This window comes from Amblyomma maculatum, chromosome 2, assembly GCF_055883805.1.
Source record: "Amblyomma maculatum isolate TAMU_Amacu chromosome 2, ASM5588380v1, whole genome shotgun sequence".
Taxonomy (NCBI): domain Eukaryota; kingdom Metazoa; phylum Arthropoda; class Arachnida; order Ixodida; family Ixodidae; genus Amblyomma; species Amblyomma maculatum.
The window spans coordinates 31921946-31948850 of record NC_139345.1 but is presented as its reverse complement, the minus strand read 5'-3'; the positions used below and the strand labels follow the sequence as shown (position 1 = coordinate 31948850).

At 49.4% G+C, this 26905-nt stretch overlaps 1 protein-coding gene across 1 annotated transcript in view; it reads left to right on the top strand.

Moving 5' to 3' along the window:
* tup (LIM1_Isl and LIM2_Isl domain-containing protein tup) overlaps positions 1 to 26905 on the top strand; it is a 178298-nt gene that overhangs the window by 106493 nt on the left and 44900 nt on the right. The window contains exon 5 of the mRNA XM_084591879.1: positions 7179 to 7576. Within this exon, the coding sequence (XP_084448005.1) occupies positions 7179 to 7576 (398 nt within the window). The remainder of the gene's footprint in view (positions 1 to 7178; positions 7577 to 26905) is intronic.

Genomic DNA, 26905 nt, shown 5'->3' with positions numbered 1-26905 from the left:
GGCACGCACTGCTCGACCGCTGTATGTACAAGGGTGACTGTTGTTATAACGAACGATATGCATACATGCGAATATAGCATACACGCGAATATATAGCAGGCCTCAGGGTCTGCTTTTGAGCAGTATAGTCGGGCAATTACGACAACCTCGCAGCTCAAGGTCTGTTTAAATAGCGCGTGTGATAAGTATGGTTCTCAGATCTAAAAGCCTTGACAGGTTTATTGACATCTTAGGTGGCAGGATGAACAGCTGAGAAGCACACCTTGTGGCCTCGCACAGCACCCGTGTCATCTTCCCTTTCCTCAGTCCTCGATCATTTTTAGCGCCATTACACAATATGAACGGCCTCGAAAAGTTTGACGTAACAGTATTAGGTCTTCCAATCAGCGAATAACCCGGTTTCGACAATTGTTGCCGGCGTTGTGAGCGAAAAACACTAGCGTGCTTCTGGCAAGGGGTAGCTGGTAGCTCACACGACCGTGCATATGATTGGTCGGCGCTGTATGTGACGTCACGAGACCTCTGAGATGGAGATCGAACTCGGAACCCCTGTGTGCACCGCGAGTCAGGCACGCTACCACAATGGTATACTTCGTTAGAGCGCTGTTTATATTGTTACGACCATGCATCCGCATTTGCGCGCTCTATTGTTCGCCTGTGGGCATGGATAAGTGCTGTGGATATGTGGTGATGGTCCAATGGCTCTAAGTGAGCCTGTTTCCATAAATCCTTTTTGTAAGCCTGTTTTGCTTTGTGGACACCCTGCAAATGCCAAATTGACCCTGTCAAGAGAACGTCTGGAAAAACACAAAGAAACGTCCCCCTGCGGGAAATGCAGGAAGTGCTTTCTTTCTTTTGCTCACCCTTCCAGTCGAGAAGCCCTATCGTCCAGTGAGGAATGCCTACTTTCCAAAGGAGACGACAGAGTGACATGTCCGCTGACGTGCAGGACAAGAAAGGAGCATGACGCATACAGCCATTAAGTGATTTCCCAGGAATGCAGGAAAGATTTGCAATTGTCGAAAACGGACAATGCTGGGAGCGTATGCGGCGCCCACGTGCACTTGGGTTTCTGAGAAGTAAATCCACTTGCCGGAACCAGCTGCCTATCGATTCTTGGCTGAAGAATAGAAATGTACCTCCTCGCCGTTCCCAAGCTTTTCCCGCCAACAAGTGACCAGGCTCAACGAAACAATGCCGGGCCAGTCAGTGCTTCAGACCATCAGTGCAGTGATGTGTTCGATTGGATGCCGATATCTGAGGGGCGTGCCCTGGATTTGGTTGGTCAGCATCTTCAGGGAGGGGCTGGACATAGGGGGTTTTAAGGACGCTGCAGAGCACGAAATGTCGCTCTGAGCCCTGGGTAAACGGCTCATCCAGTCGCTTCTCGCTATGAACTCTTAACGCTTGTCATTTTGCTGATGTACCCTTCTTTTTCGTGTAAATAATCTTGTAAATAAGTTTCTCAAAGTGCCATTAAACCTGCTTGTACATATTTCACCAACTTCGAAGATTCAATCCTACTTAAACCCCGAGTCTCTGCACGCTACCAAGTGAAGGCCGGGTCGACGTAGCCCCAGCGTCACGACAACTGGTGACCAGCGTTGGGATCTGAATCTACAAGCCACAACATCTGATGACTGGAGGTGGGATCTGGATCTACAAGCTACAACATCTGGTGATTGGAGGTGGATCTGAAGCTACAAGCCACAACATCTGGTGATCGGAGGTGGCATCTCAAGCAACAAGCAGGAGCAACAATCGGCCAACAAGAGAGCAGCTCGGAACATCGATCGCATGTGTGGGTGAGTGCTTGGCTTTTCTTCTGATGTGGACCAGGTTCTAGAACAGGGTTAGATTTTAGAACTGGTAAAAAGTGTTGAAACGCCTTTAGGTTTGGTAGTTTGCACTGTTGTTTTGGAAGTAGCCGACACTCGGAGCGATCATGGACCTACAAAAGCTGCAGAAACCGGAACTGTTGCAATTGTGTGAGGAATTGGGAATTGATACAAGTGGTTTGGCACGAAAACCTTTGATTATAAAGGCAATCACAGATTTGGGAGCCGATGATGAGGAGCTCAGTGAAGCATGGAACCTCATCGCCCAAAAAAAGGAGGAGCAGCTCAGACAGCAGAAAGAGCGGGAAAAAGAGGAAAAAAGGCGTGAGCGTGAACTTGAGAGGGAAAAAGAGGAAAGGGAGCGCGAACGTCAGAGGGAAAAAGAGGAAAGGGAGCGCGAACGTCAGAGGGAAAAAGAGGAAAGGGAGCGTGAACTTGAGAGGGAAAAAGAGGAAAGGGAGCACGAACGTGAGAAGCTTGAAAGAGAAGCAAAAAAGCTGGACCAAGAAATTGAGCTCCGGAAATTAGAACTAGAGTTGAGCAAGAGGTCGGGCGATTGTCCTCAGCTAGCGGTACCTCGTCTCAACAAGGAGGCAGATTTCAAGATGTCAAAGTACATGCAGCCATATGTGATATCAGGGGATATCGGTCTGTATCTGGCTAACTTTGAGCGAACCTGCGAAAAACTGTCCTTCCAGCGAGACACTTGGTATCAGAGATTATTGACGGTTCTGCCCTGCGAGGCAGCGGAGGTTGTCGCGCGGCTAAGCAAGGAGGACGCGGACAACTACGAGAAGGTCAAAGCTTGCCTTCTGAGAAAGTATAGGCTTAGCGCCGAGGCGTTCAGACAACGTTTTCGGAACGCTACTAAGTCCAGGGACGAGAGTTACCCTGAATTCCTGTACAATTTAAGAGTTAATTTGGGCGAGTGGCTAAAGAGCACTGATTCCTACAGTGATAGGGACGCTGTAGTCGAGCGAATTCTTTTGGAGCAGTTTTATAACTGCCTCCCAGAAAAAGAAAGAAATTGGTTACAGGACCGAGGCGACATTAAGTCGGCAACTGAAGCTGCCGAACTCATTGAGGAGTACGCTTCGCGCCGACAATTCAGCAACCCAGCAGTGGATAGGCTCCGCAATCCCAAGTTCAGTGTGAATAACCGTCAGAAAAGGCACTTTGCTAGATTTGCAAACGAAGAAAGGAAGGCTTCTTCAGGCAAACGCCCTAGAAAGGACGGCAGTGAGAAAAGTGGGGAAGTGACCAACGCGCAGAACACAAAGAACATGCTTGAGGCTAGGAAGCCGCTCACATGCTTTAGGTGTAATGAGCAGGGTCACATTGCCGTCAACTGCCGGAAAGAAAAGTTTGCTTTCTCGTATGTCAGTGACTGCGATGAAAATATGTAGCTTTTGGAACCCTACCTGCATGACCTAGTAGTCAACGGGAAGCCTTGCAAGGTACTGCGCGATTCGGCCGCAACGATGGATGTTGTCCATCCGGCGTATGTGTCGCCTTCCGACTATACCGGGCAGTGTGCATGGATCCGCCAGGTAGTGGAGGAACAGAGTGTGTGCTTGCCAATCGCGACCGTGGTCATCGAGGGCCCTTTCGGCGAGTTAACAACCGAGGCTGCCGTTTCAGGAAGCTTCCTAAGTGCTATCCGTATTTGTTTTCCAACAAATCGGACATGCTACTGCGAAAGAGGGGCATCCTTTTCGGAGACAGAGTTGTGCAAGCCTTAACACGTTCAAAGGCGCGAGAACTAGCTACAAAAAAAAAAAAAAAAAAAAAAAAAGCTAGCTACACTGCTCATTCCAGAAAAGTCCACCGCGGAGGAAACGGCAGCTAAAACAGTGGTCGATGCGGAAGATAGCGGGTCAGAAAACTTTGAGAGCGAGGCATCTCAGATAAGTCAACATGAAAGTGAGCTTGATAAGACACGGAATGAGGACGTTCTTGAGAGTAACCTCTTGCCGCCAGTGTCTAGTAATTTCACGAGACTTCTAAATGGAACCCGAGAGGACTTAGCTATGGAGCAAGCCGTGGTAAATCTAACGTTAAACCTTCCCGAGGAGATGGGGGACAACTTGATTTGCCTCAGCGGAAAAGGAAGCAACGCTCAGGAGCTTCTCAGAAAGACAGAGCAGAGAGGAGAACTAAAGAAATCCCAGCTGTCCGATCTGGGCGAGATAATAACAGAGTTTGAGGCCTGCTTCGTGGACAGGCCAGGCAGAACTGATTTGACTGAGCACGATATTGAGCTGACTTCAGACGTGCCAGTGCGATCAAGGTGCTACCGATTTTCTCCAAGGCAAAGAGAAATTCTGGATAGGGAAGTAACTCGCATGCTGGAATTGGGAGTAATAAAACCCTCGGAAAGCGATTATGCTTCGCCTATGATCTTAGTAGAAGCTCCAGGTAAAGACCCTAGGCCTGTGGTAGACTACCGAAAGCTAAATTCTCTCACCAGGGATCAAGTGTATCCTATTCTGAATATTGAGGAGAGAGTAGAACAGGTCAGTAGAGCGGCATATGTGACTACGCTGGACCTTACTCGAGGATACTGGCAAGTACCGCTCACTGAACGCGCCAGCAGATACGCGGCTTTCGTCACTCCGACGGGCAGCTACCAGCCAACAATGATGAGTTTCGGGCTCAAAAATGCTCCATTTTGTTTTTCCCGACTCATGGATAGGGTTTTAAAGGGGTGTGAAACATTCGCGGTGCCTTATTTAGACGACATTGCGGTTTTTTCCGACTCATGGGCGGACCATATGGTACATCTAAGAGCTGTACTGAGCCTTTTGCGTCAAGCTGGACTAACCGTAAAGGCCGAGAAATGTTGCCTGGCAAGGGCGACCGTGGACTACTTGGGTCACAATGTAGGTCAAGGTTTCAGGAAACCCAGCGAGATTAAGATTTCTGCGGTAGCAGACTACCCGCGGCCGAGCACGAAGACGGAAATTCGGGCATTCTTAGGGCTGACGGGATACTACAACCACTACATCCCTCACTATTCATCTTTGGCTAGCCCTCTGACCGACGCTCTCCGCAAGACAGAACCGACAAATGTAGTCTGGGACGAACAAAAGGAAGCCTCCTTCGTAAACCTGAAGGCTGTGCTGATTAGCCGTCCGGTATTGCGAGCTCCAGACTATGACCGAGAATTCACGGTCCAGTGTGATGCCAGTGATCGAGGGCTAGGTGTTGTTCTCTGCCAGAGAGATGACGACGGTAATGAGCACCCCGTGCTCTACTTGAGCAGAAAACTGAGTTCTAGAGAGAGGGCTTATTGCGCGTCAGAGAAAGAGTGCGCTTGCATTGTATGGGCCATTCAAAAATTGAAGTGCTATCTTGGAGGGGCCAAATTCACCGTAGAGACGGACCATTGTCCCCTGGCTTGGCTGCAAACTGCGACATCGAAGAACAGTCGCCTTCTTAGGTGGAGCTTGATTTTACAGCAGTACAATTTTGAAATAAGATACAAAAAGGGGAAGTTAAATGGGAATGCGGACGCGCTTAGCCGCTGTTTCTAAGCGGTCCGAGATGTTCCTCACCATGTATCCAAATTGATAATCAGGTTTTTTTTTTTCTTCGTGCGCTTGAATATATGTGACTATGTAAAGCAGCACGTTTGGTTTTCTAGGAATACGTGGGTCCTGAACGTCTTGAGAGTGGGCTTTTCTCGAACAACAATGGCAGTTTTCTTTTGACCTGGTCTCTTCAGACGGGAGCCGAGTGCTTGCTTCGACATGTGGTTGAGTTTCAGACAGCTCGAGCAATTTGGCCTACGACAATCAAGACAACGCGACAAGCAACAGCGAGCTTCAAGCGTTCACGTGCAGGCCATTAAGTCGTCTCTTCATGCAGCAGCTGCGACTGCTGCCCTCCGAGACTCTTCTGGCGGGGGAGGAGGCTGTTACGACCATGCATCCGCATTTGCGCGCTCTATTGTTCGCCTGTGGGCATGGATAAGTGCTGTGGATATGTGGTGATGGTCCAATGGCTCTAAGTGAGCCTGTTTCCATAAATCCTTTTTGTAAGCCTGTTTTGCTTTGTGGACACCCTGCAAATGCCAAATTGACCCTGTCAAGAGAACGTCTGGAAAAACACAAAGAAACGTCCCCCTGCGGGAAATGCAGGAAGTGCTTTCTTTCTTTTGCTCACCCTTCCAGTCGAGAAGCCCTATCGTCCAGTGAGGAATGCCTACTTTCCAAAGGAGACGACAGAGTGACATGTCCGCTGACGTGCAGGACAAGAAAGGAGCATGACGCATACAGCCATTAAGTGATTTCCCAGGAATGCAGGAAAGATTTGCAATTGTCGAAAACGGACAATGCTGGGAGCGTATGCGGCGCCCACGTGCACTTGGGTTTCTGAGAAGTAAATCCACTTGCCGGAACCAGCTGCCTATCGATTCTTGGCTGAAGAATAGAAATGTACCTCCTCGCCGTTCCCAAGCTTTTCCCGCCAACAAGTGACCAGGCTCAACGAAACAATGCCGGGCCAGTCAGTGCTTCAGACCATCAGTGCAGTGATGTGTTCGATTGGATGCCGATATCTGAGGGGCGTGCCCTGGATTTGGTTGGTCAGCATCTTCAGGGAGGGGCTGGACATAGGGGGTTTTAAGGACGCTGCAGAGCACGAAATGTCGCTCTGAGCCCTGGGTAAACGGCTCATCCAGTCGCTTCTCGCTATGAACTCTTAACGCTTGTCATTTTGCTGATGTACCCTTCTTTTTCGTGTAAATAATCTTGTAAATAAGTTTCTCAAAGTGCCATTAAACCTGCTTGTACATATTTCACCAACTTCGAAGATTCAATCCTACTTAAACCCCGAGTCTCTGCACGCTACCAAGTGAAGGCCGGGTCGACGTAGCCCCAGCGTCACGACAATATCTGTGCCGGTAAGTATTGCACATGACGTGGTAGCTTACGACTGCGTGCTGTTGAGTATATGCGAGAGACAATAGGTGCGCAAATGAAGGGGTTAAGGTTTAAGCAAGTAGCAAAGTACATGTAGTACGGGAACTCGAGCCCGCAGTGGTGACTGCAGACGAGAACTATTAACGTTGTTCCGTAGTATACCCTTAACCCTTTAGCTGTGGAATATTAAAAAAAAAAGAAAAAACTCACCCCCGGCGTCGAATATTTTTAAACGCTATGCATTTAGCGCATACCCGTACGGCAAAAACGCCGCGGGACGGAATGCGGCCGCAGTACCTGTACGGCAAAAACAGTCAAGGGGTTAATAGCGGGGCTCATGTGTCCCCCGATTCTTCGACCAGTCCCGCGTGTGCTGCGAGTCTCACCGCTTGACCTGCACCGTGGTCTCTTGCAGCGAACGCGGAGCCCGTGCCCGTGGGCGGTGGCGGCGGAGTCCCAGCCGGCCCCCGGTCAGGCGGCCAGGCAGGCGGAGGGCCGCCCGCCCAGCCTCGGGGCCACCCGCAGGGCAAGCAGCAGCAGCAAGCGCAGCACGGCGGCGGTGGCTCAGACGGGGGTCAGCAGGCGTCTCAACAGCACAAGCCGACTCGGGTGCGGACGGTGCTGAACGAGAAGCAGCTGCACACGCTGCGCACTTGCTACGCGGCCAACCCGAGGCCGGACGCGCTCATGAAGGAGCAGCTGGTCGAGATGACAGGCCTGTCGCCGCGTGTCATCAGGGTCTGGTTCCAGAACAAGCGCTGCAAGGACAAGAAGAAGAGCCTCCTCATGAAGCAGATGCAGCAGCACGAAAAGGTACGCCTCCTTCCCTCCTGTATACGGGTCAATCAGTGTGCGATGTCAAGTGGTCACGTTGGGTGGCCGCCCTACCATACTACGCGCGGAGTTTGTTTGCTTTACACCACTCGATCCACTCGCCTCTGGAAGGCGACCTCGGGACTTATACGCGGATGAAATATTTAATTGGTCGAGACGCGCTCCTATGCTCATATAAGTGTCGTGCGTTAGTCGCCAGTAACTGTATATCAAGGACGGAAGCAGTGTGTTTATGTGTTTCATTCTGCGGTGCATAATTGATTATTGCCGAATATTGTGTTGTGTATGTTACAGGCTCACATTGAGGCCTTTCAGCTACGCCGTATGAAAGCGTATATGTCTTATCAGTGCATAGGAACACATCAGTCTACTCAGCAAGCACGGCTGCGAACTTTGCAGAGAACACCGAGAGCACGGTGGTGCCAAGCTGCCAGCGCGTGAAACCGCTCTTGTTTTCATGCTTATGCGCACTGCCATGCAGCTCCCGGCTGTCGTCGAGATCATGCACGCGTCTATGCGGGCGCGCAACGCGAGCGACAGCTGGTCCGCGAGATAACGACGGCGCAAGACGAGCTTGTTAAAAAGTGGACGTGTAGGACGTTACGCCTCAACGCGCCTGCGCATACGATCTGCCACTGCCCGTCGTTCTCGGCAGAGCAATGCATGAGCAGCATTACGGGCGCGCCCGCGCGCGCTTGCCGGCACGCATCGACGCGCTGAGGTAACAAGGATTGCGCACATCCGAATGATATCGCTGCTAGGCATCTGTTCACGCATCACGGTCACTATGGGATAACGGTATCGTCCGATTTCAGTGGAACAGAACGCGGTATATGCTACGGCTTCGCTGGATTTCAGCCGCGCATGTGTACAGTCCCAACAATGCATAATAATTGCGGAGCACGCCTTGGCGGTAAAATATTTTGACACGCGTAACCCAGCAAATGTTAAGAAGTACCATTCGAATAAGTAAGCACATGTCACCCGTGTGCTTGCGTACTGATGCGAGTAACTCTCCGCAGAAGGCACGACAAATTTTCAAAATACAGCATGCACCGTAATATTGTGGCTTCACCTGTTCGTGCACATAAGAACAGAAGGAAACTTGACCCTATAACGGGGATGTTATTTTGATCTAAGTACAGATATCTTAGGGTTATGTTTAAAAAAAAAAAAAAGAAGAAACTAAATACTAACACTTCCTCTTTACTATTACTTTTCAAACGTCATCTACTTCGGTGGAAGCTACCTCAGCCTTTGCATGACCACCATTAAAAATATACGTAAATTATATGTTTACAGATAGAATATGTAGCGACAGTATGATTCACATAGTACGAGTTAAGCGTCATTGTATTGGCATAGTGCTGATCCATGTTATAATGACTAGCACGAGACTTTGCTTGTTACTGGCAGAGCATGTGACGATGCATGGGCTTCTTGCGGCAACCTATACTCCCACTTCAGCACTGTCACTTCTTCCAGTATACAAGGTTTGTAGCACAGGACAGCAGATGCACACACAGATCAAAAATACACGAGCCACCGGCTTTTATTCTGCGAATCTGTCTAGAACTAAAGAGTTCCTGCAGTTTCATGGGGGATTAACCCCTCTTCGCATTTCTCTTGTTCTTCAAGGGCTGCTGCATGAGATATGGAAAAAAAGAAAAAACCCAGAGTATAGCACAATTTCGGTAGAAATACTGCACCAATAGCGGGACATAAGGAACAGGAAAGCATTCACAGTTTGTCATGTGATATAATGTGACAATTCTGCTCTAGCATTAATCGTTTAATATAGATTTAATTTTTACACTTTCGCTTTTAAAACGATTGTCACGCAATGTGGCTCTGAGCTCAGTATTTCCATCGTTTCTACGTTACTTTGCTGGGTGGGCTTCTATGGGGTGAAGTGGGTGAGAGGTGGTCAAAATTTCCTGAGCCTTCCACTACAACTTCCCTGAGCCGATGTCGCGTTTGCGACGTTAAAACCTATAAGCCATTTTCCAGACGTGGGTCCTGAAGGGCGAGGAAAAAGAGTTGGGGAGTTCTTCCGGTGCATAGCGATCCACACTGCGAGCATGTGGACTGATACACGGTCCTCAGCTCGGCAAAGTTTGCCGCGAAAGGGTGGCCGGCGGCTAACGCAAGACCGTAATAAGTGGACGCCCCTACGGAGAGATCCTGGGCTGGGTGGACATTATTCATGGAAAAGATATGCCGCTTATTTGCCCGCTTGAAAGGCTTCTCAGCTTTTGAACTGGAACAAGAGATTGTCTCCACGAGTGTCTTGATCATTCTCGCGATGCATACGTTCCTCTAAACGGTACGACGACTTTGTTAAGGCTGTACATTATAATCAGCCCCAGAATACACAAGGTACCAGTAGGTTAACTTTGACAAGACACACATATAGATTAAATGTTTTCCATCGATTTCATTTGCAATCGGTCAGCACTGCTCGTCTGCATAAAATTAGAAATATAAGGAAAAAAAGATGAACCCCTTACTTTTTATTATTATTATTATTATTATTATTATTATTATTATTATTATTATTATTATTATTATTATTATTATTATTATTATTATTATTATTATTATTATTATTATTATCGCCTTTTCTATTTTTATGTTATTAGTATGTATTATCCTATTTTTTCCCCATTATCGACTTTTCTGTTGAGGTTTCGAGCGAACGGCTGTTCTGCTTTCTCATTCTGTTTATCTCACCTCGCCTTTATCGCTTCGATGAGACGCGAGTGCATGAAACCAATTACAGCCTTCACGCGTGCCCTGCGTGACGCTCAGCGCACGGGGAGCCATAACGTCATCCCGTAGAGCTTCCCGCTCTCCTCAGCGCCAGGCGCCACCCCGCTCAGGTGTGACGCGAAGAGCCCGCGGCCGCTGGCGTGTCCTCTCTTATTTATGGACCCCTTCGACGCGCATGCGCTGCTCAACTGCGCGCTGTGTTCACCGCGCGCCGCCTACATCGAAGCGTTCCGAAGAGCGCTGGAAAGATGAGGCATCGCCGCACGCATCTTTCCCGGTTTCCCACCCGCTGTCTCTTCTTTCTTATTTTTTCTCCATACCTTCTATTTTTTTTTTTCGCGAAATATTTTTTTTTTTTTTTCAACGGATCTGGCTCGCCACTGCGCATTTCTAGTTGGGTGCAGCACAGTGATGGCACTTCTAACAGGAAACTGCAGCCCACTGTACGCACCAAACGGGTCGCATCGTACTCACATGGAGTGATGTTTTGGAATGTAAAATATAATTTAATTTCGTGTTCAGGTTACATCTCACGGGACTGTTTAGATTTTCTTGACTCAGGAAGACAAGGGAAGTTATGAGGACCTGCGCGAATTGCTCTCGGAGGTTATCACGACACATACGTGCTCTATTGACGTCGTATCTTTACTACAAGTGCAAATTATCGATTTATGACAATATAACAGGCACTGTTATTTATTTAGCAGTACTGCCGCTTTCAAACCTAGCAGGTGGGCAAATGCGTCTTTTTTTTTTTTTTTTTTTTTCCACGCGTAAGCGCACTTGCCAATAACATTCCAAAATGAAAAGCATAGTAGTGCGGTTTCAGGCTTACGTAAACAACAATAAATACCAGCCATGTATTCAAGAGCGAACTATGTATACACTTGTTGCTTGCACGACCGCACAGGTCGGAGCTCTTGCGCATGTTGCTTAGCTGAACTCTAAAGAATACGAGAGCGTGGTGTAAGAAGTAGTAGGCGATGATTTAACGTCTGCCTATACAATACCTGGGGAGCTGTGAGCCAGAGCCATAAGGGGATAACGGCTCCGGTGTGAGCAAGTGATGAGAACGCATTTATTCACCACATTTCCGCCAAGCGTTTCGCACGTTTGTTTGCAGCTTTTCTTATCCCTGCTTTATAATTTCTTTTTCTTTGTTTCCTAATTCCGAGTCCGTAAATTGTCCCCCGGGTCACCCATATTCGACGAGAAACGGAAGGCGAAATAGTGGTAAATAATGTACGGAACACTCGGAGCAGCTTCACGTACTCCGCATATAGCTGTTCACACAAAGCTTACACGTACGCGCGATTGCGCATATTTCCGCTGTGCACGCAATTGTACGCGCGCACAGCGGATGCGCGCGTGCGCCCGCGCAGATGAGCCGCCGACTTGACCGGGACGGCGCGTGCCGGCAGCTGATGAGCCCGAGCGCGCGGTGTGCGCGTCTATCCCGCCCCGCAAATTACGGTCGCGGTTTCGGGCGCGGCCCTAAATATAAATAAATGAGCGACGCGTCGGCCGCGCCACCGCCGTTCACTGCGCCACCGCGACCCCCTTCCTTCCTACCTTGCTTACCGCGCCTTTCCTTCTGTCTTTATCGTTTCGTTTCCTTCTTTCTTTTTTTCTTTTACCTTTTCACGTGCGCCGTCGCGCAGCACACGCGGCACGCAGTCTGGTGTCGTGCCGAGGACGGTCGCCCTCTGTGTTAAGGGAGACGAGTTCAGTGAAATGAGGAAAAAGAAAACGCAAAGCGAAGTGCGAAGGCGTGTCATGCGGCGCCGGAAAGTTGAGGGGAATAAATAGGCGCAGCTACAGTTTTCTTGTTTCTTTCGCGTTCTGGAGGTGCCCTGTTCCACGAACGTAGGCCACTGTAACTAACTTCTTTCGCGACCGGAATTAAATGAGAGTCTGGCAGCTTCGGGAGCGCGCCGAGTTGCGGGCTGTTTTTGTTGTTCTTTGTTTTGTCTTTGTGCGACAGCAGAGATCGGTCGCACGGCGGATCCACGTGTAGCTGTGCAACGTCGCCACGTTTAGCTATGCAACAGCCAAGCCTACGTTCCCAGATGGCAGATGCCTGACGCCACTGCATGGCTCACTGCGAGGGTCGTGTGCATGGGTTTTTGCTTAACCAGCTCTCACGCGGGAGGCGTAGTAGATCCTCCATATCAAAAGCGCGTTCGCGACGGCCGTGTGATGTACGCTTTCCTCATACCACTCATGTGGTGCTCACTGCAATGATAGCATTCTAGCATCAAGCTGACAAATGACAGCACGAATACTTCGTCGAAATAGGCCCCTCACATAGCTGTATCGCGTCAGTTTCCCCGAAAGAACCCGTAGCTATAGGGACGACGCTGAAAAAGATCGCGACAGAAGTCTCGGAACGCCACGGCGCGGCCGAGCGCGGTTTGTGAGTATCCTTCAGCGGTGGCATAAACCGTAATTGTAACCTTATTAGCCACCCGCGCTGCCGAGGGAAAATGCACGCACGCACACGTGCGCATCCTTCGCTGTATGAAGGGCGTGGCGCACCGAGCATGCGTTGCGGACGGCGCAGTCCCGCTAATCAGCTTAGCGCTGTCGCAGCCGCCTCCTGGAAGCTGGCTCGGCGCTGCCTCCCGCGGTGCTGCTGTGACGTCGATGGGGCGCTGTCGAGTACGGCGGCCCCGGGAGACAGCGCTGCTGCCTCCGAGAAAACGTCCGCTCATCCTTCACGCCTTCTCTCCAGCAGAAACTCGTCGCTGCCAGCACGCGTTGAGTGGTGCCAGAGAAATGAGCAGGTAGCTCGCAGAATTGTAATTTTGGTTGTTTAGACTAAAGCCGGTTGCGGTTAGGCAAGGGTGACGTCTCGACTGCTGGGGGGAGAAGCGCGCGCTTGCGGTCAATGTGTGAGCCGCAATATATTTTGTATTATCACGGCACTTACGTAAGATACGAAACTGCAAACTTATTCACGCAGGGTGATCAAAATGCTAACGAGAGCTCTTTTTTCTTGTACTTAAAATGTTTTGGCTATTGGATTCGGTAACAGCAGCTACAGTTGAGCACTGTTACACATATTTGGGCCCTCGAGGAATGATCGGCTATAATGAGGGCATTCGGAGGAACTGTAGGTACCGTATATACGACTGACCTCTACGGATTGCTGAATGACATGAGTGTGGGGGACGTTAGCGCATGCCCCCATACGACGTTCTTGCTGTTCAGTATAACTGTATGTACGCGCTGTGTTTCATACAATGGCGAACAAGCATCGCAGCAATGACTAACAGATCCGCAGGGTCTATTCGTGCTTGCTTTATCGGCCAGGTGCGCAGCTCTACCAGAGAATTTGAGCATATCAGGCGACACCAATGTAGTGAAACCTGTCGCAAGCGACAATTAAATGGTGTTCAGAATGTCAAGTGCACGTGTACGCCACTGAACGATACATAATTCAGTCAGAACTAACATCCTGCTCGGCTCGAGTGAGTGAGCGAATATTATATAGCCGTTCTCCTTGCCTCTTGATAAAAGGGATTGAAATCGATTTATACAATCCCGCGCTGAACCCACGTGAAAATTTAAGCACTGATTGTCTCCTCGACAGAATTATAATTTACGTTAATCGCTACAGTTTCTGCAAGTCAGCTAACGAGACATGACGCCTGAACTGGCTCCACGTCTCCCTGGTTGTCCCACAAGCACTCTATCGGCTGCTGTGCGATGCGGTGGAGTCCACATTACGGTCGTGGCAGCTTGTCGGATCGCTCCTGTGAAGAAGGGCCCCCGGCGTATGACGGGGCACCGGCAAGCAGCTGTTTCGCGCGGGACCCGCACCGCAGCTGGCCTTGCTACAGCCGGCCAGACAAGGACCGCTTCTCCGTTAACGAGACTCCGCTGCCCCATGAAGAGCGGGCTTACGCGCTCAGCGGGTGGTCGACTCGCTGCTGCGGCGGCCCAGCTCACGAAATATTAGGATGCCCCGCTGACCTCTACACAGCACATGCATTCATTGCACGTGCTTATGATGACAATGTTTGTCGCTACTGCAGAGTATGTATGTGGCCGCTAGGCTGTGCGATGAATGATTTTGAGGACTGCCCATTTAATAAGCTCGGAAAATCAAATTGTTGACAAAAGCAGCAAGAAAGAGACTGGCCAAGAAGGTCTGAATAATGGCATACAGGTACTCAGCCCTCTCCTGTCAACCTGTTTGCTTCCCTGATGTGGACCATTTGGAGTGAAACGTAGCAACAACTTGCCAATTCGCTCGTTTTCGAAATCTGAGCTGAGAATTTGATTACGTGAAATGAACTCCCAGATGTTGAGAAAGCTACAGATGTAATAAATAACACAATAGCCTAAAAATACTGTAAGCTATGATCGTAAGTCGAGGTAGAAAAGGCGCGTGTGACATCTTGATCCGCAGACGTTCTGGGCCGTTCTCGGGGACATTGTTTGTATAATACTTTCGTCCGGGAAGCTGCGGTCGTGCCTAATATGGCGTCCAAATTCTGCCGCATTTCCTTGCTCAGCCAGAAGGGTTCTGAGACGTACGTGTTTACTTCCTTCAGAGCGCACGTCAGCAAAACGAAACTATAACCGCCGTCCATGTCTTCCCATGTGTCTACTTTTTCACACAGGAACGAAAAAAGAAAATATGCAGAGAAACACGGAGGGCAACCCGATGTTCGTGCGTCAAAAACGCCAAGAAAACAACGAAAAGAAACATATTTTAGAGAGAGCCAGTAAGAAATAAACAGAAGAGAACTAAGAGAAGACACCAAGGAGGGAACAGAGAGCGCATCTTCTTCCCGGCAGGCAGCGCAGAGCGACCGGCTTACCGTTCCGGCCTCCTGGTTTTCCGCGAAACCCGAGAACGCGTTCGCGTACTACATGTCGCCCGATGGGGACGCAGCGCCGGTGTGCCCCTCGTCACCGCAGCACCGAGACACAGGGGGCTCCGCACGCGCATCTCAGATTGGACGGCGTCGACGCCGCCGCACGCTCCGGTGAACATCGGGGCTGCCGCCGCCAATGCTGCTGCTGCTGCCGAGACAGACGGCCGCGCACTAGGAAGCGACCGTAACGCGGAAAGCAGTCTGTCGTCGCCGCGGAACTTGCTTGCCTGCTGCCCGTGTTGAGCGGAAAAACAAGCGGCAAGAGAAAAAAGAAAGAAGGAAAAAACATGGTCCTAGGCAAGCAGGGCAATCGCCAAGGCGAAATAAGGAGAGCTGGCGATGGCGCCAGAACGCGTCTGCCTAGATCGCCTAGATATCTCGGTGCGAGAACCCGTGTTCGGAGGAAGTGGGTGCGAAGAAAAAAAAAAAAAATACACGTGCGAAAGGGGGGGGGGGGGGGGTGGAAGAGGTAAATATTATAGGATTCCTGCCGGACATTGCGTTTTGATAACTCGACCGATCACTGATCAGAAGTCTGGTCTCGATTTCTGTTCACTCTGTTTGGCGTCTTTTCTCCTTTAGTGATGGTCACTTCGCTGACGGAACACATCTGATCGGTAGGAATTGTTGCGGATCTCTAGACTTACGTATCTATAGACTGTGTCGAGACTTGTCGAGCCGTATAGTATACGTCTGACAAGCCGCACCAGAGGAAAATGACAGTACTAACGTGGAAGGACGCACGAACAGAATAATGGATGTCTAGAGGAAACGATCGCTTGAGGCATCTGCAGACTCCCGCTAAGAACAAAAGCAAGCTAGGAAAACTGGAACAGGATGGTATTAACGAACGCCTGCATGATGATTCCCTGTCGCACGTGTTATTCTTAAAGCAACGGCCACAGCAAGCTTGCATGATCAAGCCGGCTTTGTTATAAACATGAATCGAAAGCCTTATCTGTCCGCTGGGCGCGCAGGTTGACAACTTGCAGAGATAGAGGGAGTTACAAAAATTAAGCAATAAAAATACGAAATTATATTGACCGGCATCCCGAACTAAAGAAAGCGAAAAGAGAACACTGTTAATCTCTTGCCTGAAGACATCTTTACTTTCCTCTGTCACCGGAAGACAGAGCGTAGGCGGCTACTCAAGTTGTGGTGGACGTTCTCGTGACAGGACGTACGTCTGACGCAAGTGCGACAACCTTATGGTGCCTGACCCTATGCGCCGGACGAAGCTCATGTTGACAGCGCTCTGACAAGCACTCTGACTCGCCCTAAAAGCACTGCCATTCGCTCTTTGCATCAGCGTTCAGACTTCCGTGTGTTGCTTGCGTAGGAACCTCGCCTCGGCATTGAGTACTGACATGATGAACGCAGGTATATGGGCTTGCGTTGAACACAACTCTTTCCCTTTGTTCTCGGGATTAAGAACCGATGTGTCTTGCGCTCGTCGTATAATAAGATTTTTTCGCCTTCAGGGTTTCATAAAGAAAAAAATACAAACATGAGAATATGCAGATGATAGGCATCACATCGAAATGTCCTACACGGTAAACTCGGTTTCAGTTAAGATACTTCTTGAAGACGCGCATGCGGTGATGAGGAGAAACTGTAACTTATAGGTGGGATAAACGTCCTTGGAGAACAGGGACGTTTCAAAATGTGTTGAACGTGCACTGGGCAACAGTGTAAATAAATATGCGAATGTCCTGGTTTTGCATTTGTTGCATGCGTCACACAAGAAAATAACTTCATTTGAGAATTGACACTGTATACATTCTCACTTCTCAAGCGCAAGTACGTGCATGCAAATAAACATGCTATCTCCTTGGGCAAAGTACTTGCTTTTTTTTTCTTTTTTTTTTCTGGCGCAGCAAAGGGAAACAGTGAAAAAGATTGTACAGGAGAGGAAGTGAAGGCATGGTAATCGTTGCCAATAACAGAAAAGCACATATTCGAGATCACACACCGTTCAGCAAAAAAATGACCTTATAGCTTTTTTTTTTTTTTTTTTCTGCACCCTTTTCGATTTTAAGAGCTTCCTGCCATGTAATGCGAACCATTGCGAGAGTTCTATCTGAGTGACAGGCTGACGAGACGTTACTCGTATGTGAGAGGTGAATAACTGTTTCCTCGTAGTAGCCGGTTTCTGCCGGTCCTCGAGTAAGTGAGGATCCGCACGCACACTACATCATGTCACCAACTTTCCTCAGTTTTCTCATACTATGACGACGGGGAGCTTTTATTAAACGGGTGATCGTACATTTCCAGCATGCGCCTCAGTATTGCCGTTGTTTAGCCAGTGGGATGGTATCGTTTTTAAAGCCATTTAGCATGGCCCAGATTTTTAACCTTGCTTTTGACGCATGATGGCCTTAGTTGCCTATGTGCCATAAAACACAACACAACACACATAATCTTAGGATTACATTTGGTAAGTCTCTCAAACGAGAAGTGAGGAAGGACGTATCAGGGCGGAAAGTTGAGCTGGTTGGATTGAAGTATACCCGCAGCGCCTAGTAAAAAGCAAATACCAGCTTCTTATGCATATAGGACGTACGTTTGGCGTCCTGTAATAGCGCGTGCTCCTTTACTACTTGCTCGCATTTTGTACCTTCTAAAACACCGCAGCGTTCGGAGATGGACAAGAAAACAACCGGGCGGCGAGCCCTTGTCCCTTCGTTTCAATTCCCGTTTTTCTCGCAATGTTCGCGCTCCCAGTACCACAATTTTTGCCTAAGGGAAACGATATATGAGCCACAGTTCCCAGAACAGTCACCAAGATCGAGAGCGAGTCACACTGCATTCGATGTAATGTGCCCGCAGGCGCTTTCAGAGCCACCATATGGGCTTATCTGCACATTCCTCGCCGCCGGGTAATCGGCAGCAGCGATTTCATCCGCTGCTAGGAGCACCACCGCGCGTGTGTCGGGAGGATTGGAATAAAAGGGGAGGAGCGCTTCGACGGATCAGGGGACGACCGGGGAGAGACCGGAGGCTGCACAGCGCCGGAACAAATTCGGTTTGCGCGGATTAGAGGTTAGCTTTAACCCGCCGGACGCCCTAAGCGCCACAGCCGTGCCGCCGGCGCAGCATGATGCAGCTACTCCCGCTGCGTTGGCCTCGCAGTGACGTTTCTCCCTGTTGTTTTGCTAAGGGAGGGACGGCGCTGGAGTGGGGTGAGAGCTGCGCTCGATGCGTGCGAGTTTACTTTGCCTGACGGCTTGTCGGGGGCCCATTAACGATGCCCGCCCATCCGAGCTTTGGGTGTGTGCGTACGTACTGTCTTTATATACGCTCTCTTTTCGCGTGGCGCATTCGAGTGGTGGGCGAATTCGTGACGCAGTTGCTTGGGGGCATCTTTCTCCCTGTCCCTTCTTGCTCGTCCGCAGTGATTGTTGCCGAGATTCCTAGCTTTCGTTGTCATGAATTGACGCAATCAGTGTCGAAGTGGGCTGTCGCGAACGGCATACATTGGAGGTGACAAGGGCCCACTGAGCATGTCCCGCCGGGCTGGGGAGGGATTTTTGCTGGCGCTTTTCTTTCAGGTCACGAAACCCTTAATAGGTCGATGAGTCGAAATGATTGCTTTGCCAGTTTTGTCTGATTGACACCAACACTTTCGACCTCCGCCCCCCCCCCCCCTCCCTTTCTCCTCACGCACACATACAGGCAGAAAGAGGGAAATATGAAGTGTGAGAAATATGCACATTCGTGATATGAACGTTGTCACGCTGAGAATGATTATACACGTAGCTTCTAGTTTGGCGTTTATAGAGTGATTTAGAGACATAATACTCGCCTCTGTCGAAACAGTCGAATATTGAGGCAGTCTTTCAGAGATCTAAACCCGCTCGTGGGCTTGGTGTATACGCGAGTGCTTGCGTATGGGCTGCTCATTAACGCATCGGAGCAGGAAGCCGAAGTGAAAGAAAGAAGGTTAGCACCCGCCGCCCGCGATAACACGCAATTACACATGCAAAGTGATTCGACCACTAAACGGGTGTTCAAGCAACTTTCTCGGAAGACAAGGGGGTTCAGCACTAATTAAGGCACAGCAGAGTTACATCACGGGTCGTTTCCTGTCCACAGAAATGAACGCGAGTCAAGTGTTACCTTTCACGAAAACCTTGCATGAAGTATGCATCGAACAAGTTAGGTGGCTGTACTACGAAGTCATAAAGATGCATATCTCGTAAAATGTCACGCCCAGCGCATCGGTCTGAGAGCACGGGATCGGGAACTTAGCACGGACGAGCCGTATTCTTCGTCGTCTCGCGCCGTGAAGCTGTTCCATTTATATCCCGGCAGCTGGTATTCGTGCATGTGTTGTCATGGCATCCCTTAATTATGTAGCTTCGGCAAATTTTAAGCCGATCAGATCTTTGTAATATGCTTATATGCAATCGTCCTGGGGAAACACGTGTGTGTCTTAAGCCTTGATTAAACTTTTTCTGAGACATTTCGATGGCGAAAGCGTCTATTACGCGGTCCGAAAAGAAGGTTGATTGTCTGCAGCCTAATGGGCACGCTATTTTCTTGTAAGAAAAAAAAAATAGCACGCGCCGCCCTTCTCTCTCCTAGCTCACGCTCCATCCCTTCTCCGCACTCGTAAAACACGCGCCACTCCTGGACTGCTGAAAAGTACCGAGTGTTCCCCTAGAGGTCCTCCGGTGCCCAAGGGGCTGATGACAGTGTGATGAGTCAGCAAGAATGACCTCGCGCGACCGTAACGCAACACTTCCCCCTCGGCACCATTACGCAGCTTCCGAAACTCCATCTAAAGCGAATTAGCTCGTCGCTTGTGGAACACACCCGGCACGCTCCCATCCCCGATCGCTGGCTCGCTAACGTGCCGTCCGCGTACTACGGACACGTAGCCTGACCGAGGCGGAACTCGACAGCGGGGATGAGTTGGTGGCGCCGCCATAATGGTTGCGAGCCGCAGTACCGTCCCGGGGCGCTTCCCGTCTTCCTAATCCGCTTAATCCGCGAGCGTCCACGGCAGATTTCGCAGACTATATAAATATAATGACCCTGTTTTCAAACTTCCCCTCCCACTGCCCACCCCCTCGGAACCGCCTGTTCTTCGTCTCGCTTACTTTATTGTGACCATCGGTTCCCCTACCGTATCCCTCTGGAGGCCCCTTTTTTCCTCCTCCCTGTTCCCAATGGGGAGCGAAGCGGCTGACAACAGAATTTTCCTCTCCCTCGAATCCTTCCCTCAAGCCCCGTCCCAGAAAATGGCGGGGCTCACGTGTCACATCGCCGATTAGGAACGCGGGACTTGTACGCGGGGGTATGCGGGAGTGGATGAGTCTGGCGTGGCAGATGTGTGGCCGCACGCGCTCGGTTGCGGCCCTGCGAGCCGGGTGCATGCGCTGTAAAAAGGCAAGCAAAATATGGACATGGCGTTATAATCGCGTCGGCTTAAGCTCTTAGCGCAGTAAGGTGCTTTGAATAACTTTTATCGAGGAAAGGAAAAAAAAAAAAGATATGACACAAGCTGTCTCTCGGGTACCATAAAGAGGGACTGTTAATAAGAACGCGTTAAGTTTAAATTGCGGTAATAGGTTTCTTTTCATTATTTTTTTTTTGTTATTCAAAACAAGTGTGTGACAGGAAGTACTCAGGTGGCACTGCCCACTTATTTCTTCGTCGTGTGAGAAAATAGAGAAGAACGAAACTATAGGAGAGAAGCTCTGGATGGTCGACATATTGACGGAGATAGCTCTCAATCGCCAATAATTTCTGTGAACAATTTGCCGGCGCTCATGTAAACAAAGGTTGTCTTAGAGAAGGAAAGAGATATGCCAGGACCTAGACGCACAGAGATCGCATTTAAAGCGCACACAGACGCATATGTGCAGCAGACACTACGCGTAAAGAAGTGTGAATTAACTACGCACTGAGTTGTATACAGTGCGCCTATTGAAAGGTTATTGCATGGTATTTACAAGTACAGATAAGGAATGAGCGAAGTAACTCATTGTTTTTGGGCTGCGGTGTTATCTGGCATGTTGCACGAAGTGACGACACATTTTTTTCCAAAGCTGTTGCTGAACCTATCGTTTTCCTTAAGGTAGTATTCGCGGAAATAAATGAAAAAGTTAGTCAACTAGTCTTTACTAATTAATTTCGGCGAACTTAAAATAATTGCGGGCTAGGATAATCGAGTATTAACAACTCTCAGTTGGTTTAACTGGAGCTAACGCACACTTGATATTATTTAAAACCTTGGACACATTAAGCTAGGACATCCGGCATACTGTCTAACTTTTCTCCCACTGCTAGCTTAACTGCAATGAGATACTTTGAACCTTCCTGATCTTTCCTTGCGTAGAAAAGTATACCGTTTGCTGATGTTTCAGCAGATTTATTAACAGAGTCAGCTAAAGCGTGATCTTCACACAGATCATCGCCATAATTAAGGTGCGCATTCCATACTTCCAGGACCAATGCATACTTCAATTCATTTACTTCCAAGTCTGCCAGCAATTGAAACCAACTGTCCACCTCGGGTGCCCCTATCTCTGATCTACGTTTGTTCAAAACTGCCGCTGAAAAAAAATTATGGGGGCACTTAAGCTTATGACGCGATAGCTTAGGCTACCACCCAAAATATCACGCCCATTTTAACCAAGCGTGCCTACGTGGCCTAGGTAAGGTGAATGCAAGGGTCCCGGCAGGCTGGTTCAGATAACACCATCCCATATCAAAAGAGAGGCTCGAGTTGGCAGCTCCTGGCAAACGTAACGTCGGACAATCCTATACGTCTATTCAGTGCGCGCCCATGTCAGCCCACCTGGCATCGCCATGCTAGGGTTATTTTTCGCTCGCAACGACGGCGCTGAAAACGATGCCAAAGCCGGATTTTCCGATAAACGGGATATTTAACACTACCGCGTTAAAACTATTTGTTCGACTAATCTGCGTTGTCACTCTATCATGGATTTCCTGTCAGTTTGTGTTTCTTCGCTCCTGTATTACATTGTTTTTCTTTTGCTGCATTATTTCGTTACATGACGTGTCCACTCCCTTCTGTTACGCCCCCTGAGGTTTTAAAGGTACCGAAATAAGTACACAAATAAAAGAGAATAGCACGGCGTTGGATTGCTTTAGTCGAAAGTGGCCGTCCCCCATGAGTCGTCAACATTTGACGTTAGCTGAGCAACATTTGGAAAACCACGGCTACGAAAGGCAAACTTTATTCAAAGCAGCCCGTAAATGCAGTCAGGAAAACATCCGATTGAGTGTTTTGCGAGCTGAACTGCCTTCTCGTACTCGCATTACAAAAACAGACGGCGACAAAGAGACCCGAATTCATTTCAGAAACTTGCGTTATTTCTTTAATCCCACAGGGGCCAGCAGTGTGAGCTCCCGTGGCACCCCCACCAGCAATCGGCCGAAACGTATTCATATCGCTGAGCGCTGATGGAACGAGCCGCACTCTCAGCAAATGGCCACCGCGTTGTAACGCATTGTACCGCGCTGTGACGCGCGCAACCAGGAAACACCGTGGTTCTTTTCAGGGAAGAGGGGGGGGGGGGGGGGGGGCACGAACAGCCCGCGGGACAAGCGAGACAGGCAGGCATGCAGGCTGGGAAGCCAAAGCCTACGCGTGGGGTAGTGTACAGCGCGTATCTCATGCCGTTTTAAACAAGCCCGCGCTCACGCCTCCAGCAGCGCCCCGCATCGAGTAAAATAAAAAAAAAAAAAATCTCGAAAGGAAAAGAAGGAGAGTAAAGTGAAAAGGCGGACGTCCTGGCCAAAGAATAGGGAGGCTCAAGTGGGAGATCTGTCAGCAGGCCCGTTAGTCGCGCCCCGGGCGGGCTTTCAGCAGCGACAGACCCCATCTGATGCGCAGTGGACCCCCACTTCCCCTCTTTTTTCTCCTACCTTGTCCTGAGTTCGCTCGTACCACACCTACCGAGCAGCAGGCGCAGCGGAGTAGATCGAAACTCGAACCACGCGCCGCTGGCTGCGCGCGGGTGGCTTCTTTTCCGCCCCCTCAAGCTCCCTGCAACAACGCACGAACACGGTGGTAACCGGTGGTGCCGGTGTCTCCGAGCCGCGGGCTTCGCTCTGAGCGCAGTTTGTGGGCGGCCCGAGAAGGACCGTGGCACGGGGACATGGAGCTTGTCCTAACGCACCAGCCGGCTGTAGCCCCCCCCCCCCCCCCCCCCTTTTTCTTCGTTCGGTGCCCGCGGAACGCACGAGGCCCTCTATATGGTGCCAGATGGGCTGGCGCGCCCTCGGGAATGGTGTGGGGGAGGAAGATGCGCAACGTGAGGACCGCGCGCTGCCTCCGGGGCCACGGCGTCGCATGGTCGCCTCGGGAAGCGGCCTCCGCTCGTTAGTCATCGGGGACACTTGATTACTTCATTAAACTTCGGCCATGTTCCTGACCCTCGATTGCGCGGTGCTTTCAGGTGGATGGGGGTGAAGAGAGCGAGAGGGGGAGGGGGGGGGGGGGAGGACGCAGTGATTACGACGTCCCATTTTAGTGCCACGAAGCAGAGCACACTGCAAAAACCACGTCTCTCTCTCTCTCTCTCTCTCTCTCTCTCTCTCTCTCTCTCTCTCTCTCTCTCCCTGAGTCCCTGTGTTCCCAATGAACTAGAGCGAACTTGCGCAATAAGACTCGTTTGCAAACTGCAGGATTGTCGCTTGCGTCAGGTTGCGAAGAGTATTAGCGAGAGAAAGGCGAGGACCGGCCGAAAAGAGGTGACTTATGACCAGAGGTGGGCAACCTCATGAGGTTTCGACCTCATGAGGTCGACCTCAACCTCAAAATGACCTCAACCTCACGGAGTGAGGTGAGGTTGAGGTGAGGTCGGTGACAGCTCGAAATTTTTTGAGTGAGGTCACGAAATTGGACCTCAACCTCACGCGTGAGTTTGAGGTTGAGTGAGGTCGTCATTGTGTGAGGTCGAAATTGTGAGGTGCAGGCTTTTTGCTGTTGCCGCGGCTTTCTTCGAAGAGCGCCCCTTTCGACGCGGAGCTCGAGCGTACTGCCGCGGTGTGCCCGCCGGCTCTCGGTGTTTGGTTACCCCCCGTTCGGACGACCGGATGCCGTAGCCCCTGCCCCAGCTTTCGGCATTCCACCGTAATGTCCGCAGCCCGAGGACGCTTCCCTCTGGTCTTCTTGGAAGGAGATATTTTTTTTTTGTTTACTTCACGAACTCCCCATGCCCCCCGCCCGCCACCCCCGTTTCCTCTGACTTGTTTTTGCCGATGCTTGCCGCCGGCTCAAACACCCAGGAGCGCGCAAAGCACATAACTCACGTTGACCAGCGGTGCTTTTGTCGGGTGCCGCAAAGAAACAAGCAAACTAAAAAGTGAAGCAAACTGTCTTTGCGCAGACGGCGCGGAGCAGAACTGTTTGTCGTGTGCATGCCCGTTTCCAGGCGCTAACGTCACGGCTGCTGCCTTACATTCGATAAAGGACCGCACTGTACATTACACGGAAACTTAACAGAAAATGGAGCAGCGAAATTGTTAGAGGACGTGATACTGACAGATAAAAAAAAAAGGAGAACATGAACAAACCAGGAAAACAGGCACAATACCATCTGAGCATTTTATCGAAGTCCTCCCTTTGTAATTGTACGCCATCGTTCTATATTCCGGTCCTGTAAATTTATATTCTTGTATTCTCCAAAACAACCTCTCTTTGGTCTTGTGCTGCTTGTTCCTTCTAACAGATTCACAGGTGGCCCCGAAAAACTGCAATGGGATGAAGGTGCTAGCGTTCCGTATATAACCAATATAGCGGTAAAACATGCAAGAGGATGAAACGGACGGCACATCTTATAAGACGCAGTGGTATACAGGAAAGAAGCCTGCACATGTTAACTATTTGCCGAGACAGAAGAGACAAAAAAAATATATGGGGCTTGCATACAGTGAAGCCCATTAAAAAAAAAATGATTTCGCTCCGCTAAGGCCCCTTGTTTCTCTCTCAAATTCTAGTGAAATCAAGCAATGCAGGAGAAAGGAGGAGAATAAGGGACTCTTAACTTCATAATATCAGGTTTCTCTTGAAATCTCTTATTCAGGCGCAGAAAACAAAAAAGAGAAAAAGCGTTCTCCTACATGTTTTTGTGAGCTAGAAAGTATTGAGATGGTTTCCGGCTCGACATTTTGGTGTCTAGACGGACGAATTGGTGAAGCGAACTGAGCGTGTCTCTTTTGTGCTCCCGTCTGCTCCAGACGGACAAATCAATCGGATGAAAATTTTTGTGGCCAGATCTCGGAATAATTTCTTCAGACATTTGTCTCTTTCTTTAAAAATCAATTTAGATATACGTGAATGAGGCCAATTATATGCTAGCACTGAGGAATGCAGTACTAAGTCGATGTCTCAAACCTTCTATACGCTCTGGGAAGCGCAGTTCTCTTCTGTGTTTAGTGTGCGACATTTGTTATTACTTTCGTCAACATGATATTTCTTCATATATATTTCCTTGTATGTCAATTAAGTTCGTACACTGCCGAACAGAGAACAGACTTTTTCCCTCACATTAGGCTCTTTCTTTGGCATCTATTCAGAGGCCCATAGCCCGACCCTCCTTTCCACTTACCGGCGCGGTCATTTGGTTTTTTTTCTTTTTGCAAGTATTGAAAAGCGCGATGAAGTCTCTGGAAGCGGAGCTGACACACATACCCCACTGCCTTTGGTGTGTATTGGTGACAGTTCGGCATTCACTGCATGAGCAAAACCAGATGCCATGGAGACGGACTGCGAAGGGAGGAGCGCGTGCACAGCAGGGAGCGCGGTCCCTCCGGGCTGCTTGCTGGCCTCCTTTCTGTTGTTCTTGTCTTTATTTTACGTTTATGTGCTGTAACTATACGACACTAACGGGGAAACGGTTTCTCTAGATTCACGTACGGTGCATGCGGCGAAGCAGCTTCGGAGACACCACCGTGCAATTTATTAGTTCCGTCTTTAAAGGAAAACAGGTGAATACTAGAAAGAAGCTCGTCTCAGAATTGTTGGCGAAATGGCATCCAGCATTAAGTTAAGACGTACAAGTATTTATATCATGTTTTTTTTTCTTTTTTCTTTTTTTTTTTTTTTAAGGCGGGTACGAGTTGGACATTTTGCACCGGCGAAATTTGACGGGCGAGCCAATGTTCGCGACAGCAAAGTGGTTCACATATAACCCTTTTTCCTAGCAATTCCGACCCTTGTAATTTTTTAATGTAAGCGTGGTGTTCGAAGAAGCAATTCCGCCAATTCTTGCAATACGCCACGGGATCACAGAATTATAAACAAACGTCCAGGAGTCGCTGGTTGGGACCTCATAAGATAAACAGCATTCCTCTTGGAAATTTTCTGACGGTTTATTCGGCGTTGGCCGAGTTTTATGATTAATTGGTGTTTTGCTGTCTTTTCCTCTTTTGTTTGTTTTGTTGACGATTTAGTCTTCATAAGTCGTTTCATGAGTGGCTATTGTGAAAAATTTGTGCCCCGTTAATATGACATCCGTTAATATGGAGGACCCGAATTATGGACAGTTTTCTGGGGTGAAGATTTTTCAATGTATTTATGCCTCGTTAATATAGAAACTCGCTCTCTGAACAATGGACAGGGGATGAATGCACACAGCCTATTCGGCCCATGTATTTTTATCGCGTT